We start from the raw sequence: 2,668 nt of genomic DNA, 5'->3' as shown, positions 1-2,668 counted from the left end.
CCGTGTTCCAATATGATGGCATCGGATTCCTTTTTATAACTAATCCTAATAAATTTAAAATCTAATATTTAAAATTAAACTTAAAATAATATCTTTTCCTAATTTAAGATTTGAATTTAAATTTGAATTAATTAACAGATCTTCAGTTGATGGGTGGGGACCACTTGTTCTGTCCATTCAGCAGCTTCTAATATGTGTTTTCTGGGCTGAAAATTGAGTTAAAACAGCCCAGAAATCGCCCCCAGCGTTTTTCTGCATTTTCTGCACGTGGCGCATGTGACGCGTCCGCGTCGTCCACGCGTTCGCGTCATTTGTGCAGATTCCAGTCCACGCGTTCGCGTCAGGCACGCGATCGCGTCATTGTGATTTCCTCCATTTCGCGCGGTCGTGTGAGCCATGCGTCCGCGTCGGTATTTGCTGGTCATCTCCTTGGCTTCTTCTCTTTCTCTGCAGAAACTCCATCAAATTCCGCCAAATGCTACCTAAAATAAACAGTATTGTACAAAACTCAAAATAGCATCCATAGTGGCTAAAATATAATTAATTCTTAATTAAATTCAACAATTTAGATGCAAATTCACTAGGAAAAGATAGACAAGATGCTCACGCATCAATAACCTTTTTGCTGCATCGGATGCTCAGAAGCGCAAGGGACGCAAGACCACAGAATTTTGGGATGTTAAAACAATTGGTATAAGAGAATTTATTTAATTCTATTTTTCATTCAGTGATTTTCCTATGATGTCATCGCAGCTTGGCTCTAATGGTAACTAACTAAGAATAAATATGTTTTACAGAATCTGATGGCACAATCAAACATGTCAAACTGAGTGTGAAGGAAGCTATGAAGCCACCTAACGGAAGAAAGATCGTACTCAGGTTTAACAGTGCACTGCAACCAGTTGGGGATGAAGCAGGTCTACTGAGCGGCGTTATGGGACTGCTAGGATCTGACTACACCAAATTCCCAATCTACGAGAAGGACTGGAGAAAGGTTCGCACCAGGGACAAGGTCTATAATGAATGTGTAAAGGTAAAATGTTATTTTTATTTTTTCGTACCATTTCAAACTCATATTTTGAACACTACTGACAACTTAATTTTAATGTTGTAGGAAATGTTCCATTTTGAAGAAGATAGTAGAGGAATTATCAAGCGTATAATATTCAAAATGCTAGGAAGGGTTTGGAAGGAAACGAGGAACAGATTATACCATCACTGCTATGACCCAGAACTTTCACTTGAAGAAAATATTGAAAACCGCCCAGATGGAATTATTGCGGACCATTGGAGATGGTTTCTCAACTATCGCAATAGCGAAGAGACACAGGTAATATAGTTTCGTTTCATAACAGAAAAAGTTCATTTATGTCACATTGAGTTAGTCAGAACTAGTGTCTAGTAACTCTTAATTTGATGGCATGACAGGAGAAGTGCAAGAAAAATACTGAGAATCGATCAAAGCAGCTTTACACCCACACCGGCAGATCAAAAAGCTTGGCAAGGCTCGGAAAAGAAGAGGTAATCTAATTTTGGGAATGTTTTTGAACTATATCTTCCTCTACTTATTCACTTTGTCATCGTTATTGGTATAGTCGGAATGACAAGGGAGGAGAGTTAATAGAGGAAAGTTGTATCTCTTAACGCACAAAAGAGCTAATGGCTCCTATGTCCATGATGCAGCTCGGGCTATTGGAGTAAGTAATGTGTTGAGAATCGGGAAGTAGTTTCTCCTATGTTTTAGTTTTTAAAATTTTATTGGAAGCCTGTGCGGTTAGCGACTAGCTAATAAATGCTTATAATTGCTTATCTATGTGTGTAGGAAAGAATTGAGGCTATTGAGCAACGTGATGAATCCTCTAGACTGTTGTCTCAGAATGATTCGCTTGCTCAAGCTCTTGAAAAGGAGCACCTGGGTAGGGTGCGTGGCATGGGGTTAGGGCCGACTTCTAGTCAAGTCTTCGGTATGAATTCCCATCAGCCGAGCAATGGTTTTGAAAGGGAGGAGACCCAAAGGGTGCTGCTTGAACTACAAGCAGAGTTGGCAGCAGATAAATTGAAAAGGAAGGCAGTAGAGGATGAAGTAGCAGCCAAGAAGACCAAAAGACAGGCAGTGGAGGATGAAGTAGCAGCCGAGAAGACAAAAAGACAGGCAGTGGAGGATGAAGTAGCAGCTGGGAAGGTCAGGATGCAGGCAATGGAGAGTGCTTTGATATGTATACTTCAAGGGCGAGGTAGGAAGCTGCCATCAGACGTCGCCGCATGGATGAGTGCGTTGGAGGGACAGAATAGAAAGTAGATCTTAGGATTATGGAACCTTTTCTTCTTTCAGTTATACACTTTTATGTTGTTGATTATGCAACTCTTAGTAAGGAGTACACTTTGTTGATATTCGGATAATTATATTAATTAAATTAATGGTTTTGTTATTGTCATTTACCTTGCAATTTATTTTTCGGGATATAAAATAATTTAACTTACTAATATTAAGAAGGATTAAAAAAAACGAAGAAAAATGTACATTAAAATAAAAACAGAGTGGATTGCCAGTGTACAATACAGTATTTTTGCTGCCATTCAACCGGAAAATAGTGGCGGTTGTGAACTAGCCGTTAGAGATTTGAAAATTCAGGTTAGGAGATAGCGGCGGTTTAACGCCAGTTACATT

At 39.4% G+C, this 2,668-nt stretch overlaps 1 protein-coding gene across 1 annotated transcript; it reads left to right on the top strand.

Moving 5' to 3' along the window:
- LOC110268476 lies at nucleotides 742–2,419 on the top strand. The gene is made up of 6 exons (XM_021114665.1): nucleotides 742–766; nucleotides 798–1,033; nucleotides 1,115–1,330; nucleotides 1,429–1,483; nucleotides 1,609–1,697; nucleotides 1,823–2,419. Exons 1-6 carry the CDS (start codon nucleotides 742–744, stop codon nucleotides 2,297–2,299), a joined length of 1,098 nt encoding a protein of 365 aa, XP_020970324.1. The 3' UTR covers nucleotides 2,300–2,419.

Source organism: Arachis ipaensis, chromosome B10 (genome assembly GCF_000816755.2).
Source record: "Arachis ipaensis cultivar K30076 chromosome B10, Araip1.1, whole genome shotgun sequence".
Taxonomy (NCBI): domain Eukaryota; kingdom Viridiplantae; phylum Streptophyta; class Magnoliopsida; order Fabales; family Fabaceae; genus Arachis; species Arachis ipaensis.
Note: the sequence above shows the minus strand (reverse complement) of the source record. Positions and strands in the feature narration are given on the sequence as shown.

Excerpts from the sequence above, each read along its gene's own strand:
- LOC110268476 (XM_021114665.1), top strand. The coding sequence starts at position 742 with ATGTCATCGCAGCTTGGCTCTAATG. Across the intron at positions 1,034-1,114 it reads TCTATAATGAATGTGTAAAG|GAAATGTTCCATTTTGAAGA; the intron begins GTAAAATGTTAT and ends TTAATGTTGTAG. Across the intron at positions 1,484-1,608 it reads GCAGCTTTACACCCACACCG|GGAGGAGAGTTAATAGAGGA; the intron begins GCAGATCAAAAA and ends CGGAATGACAAG.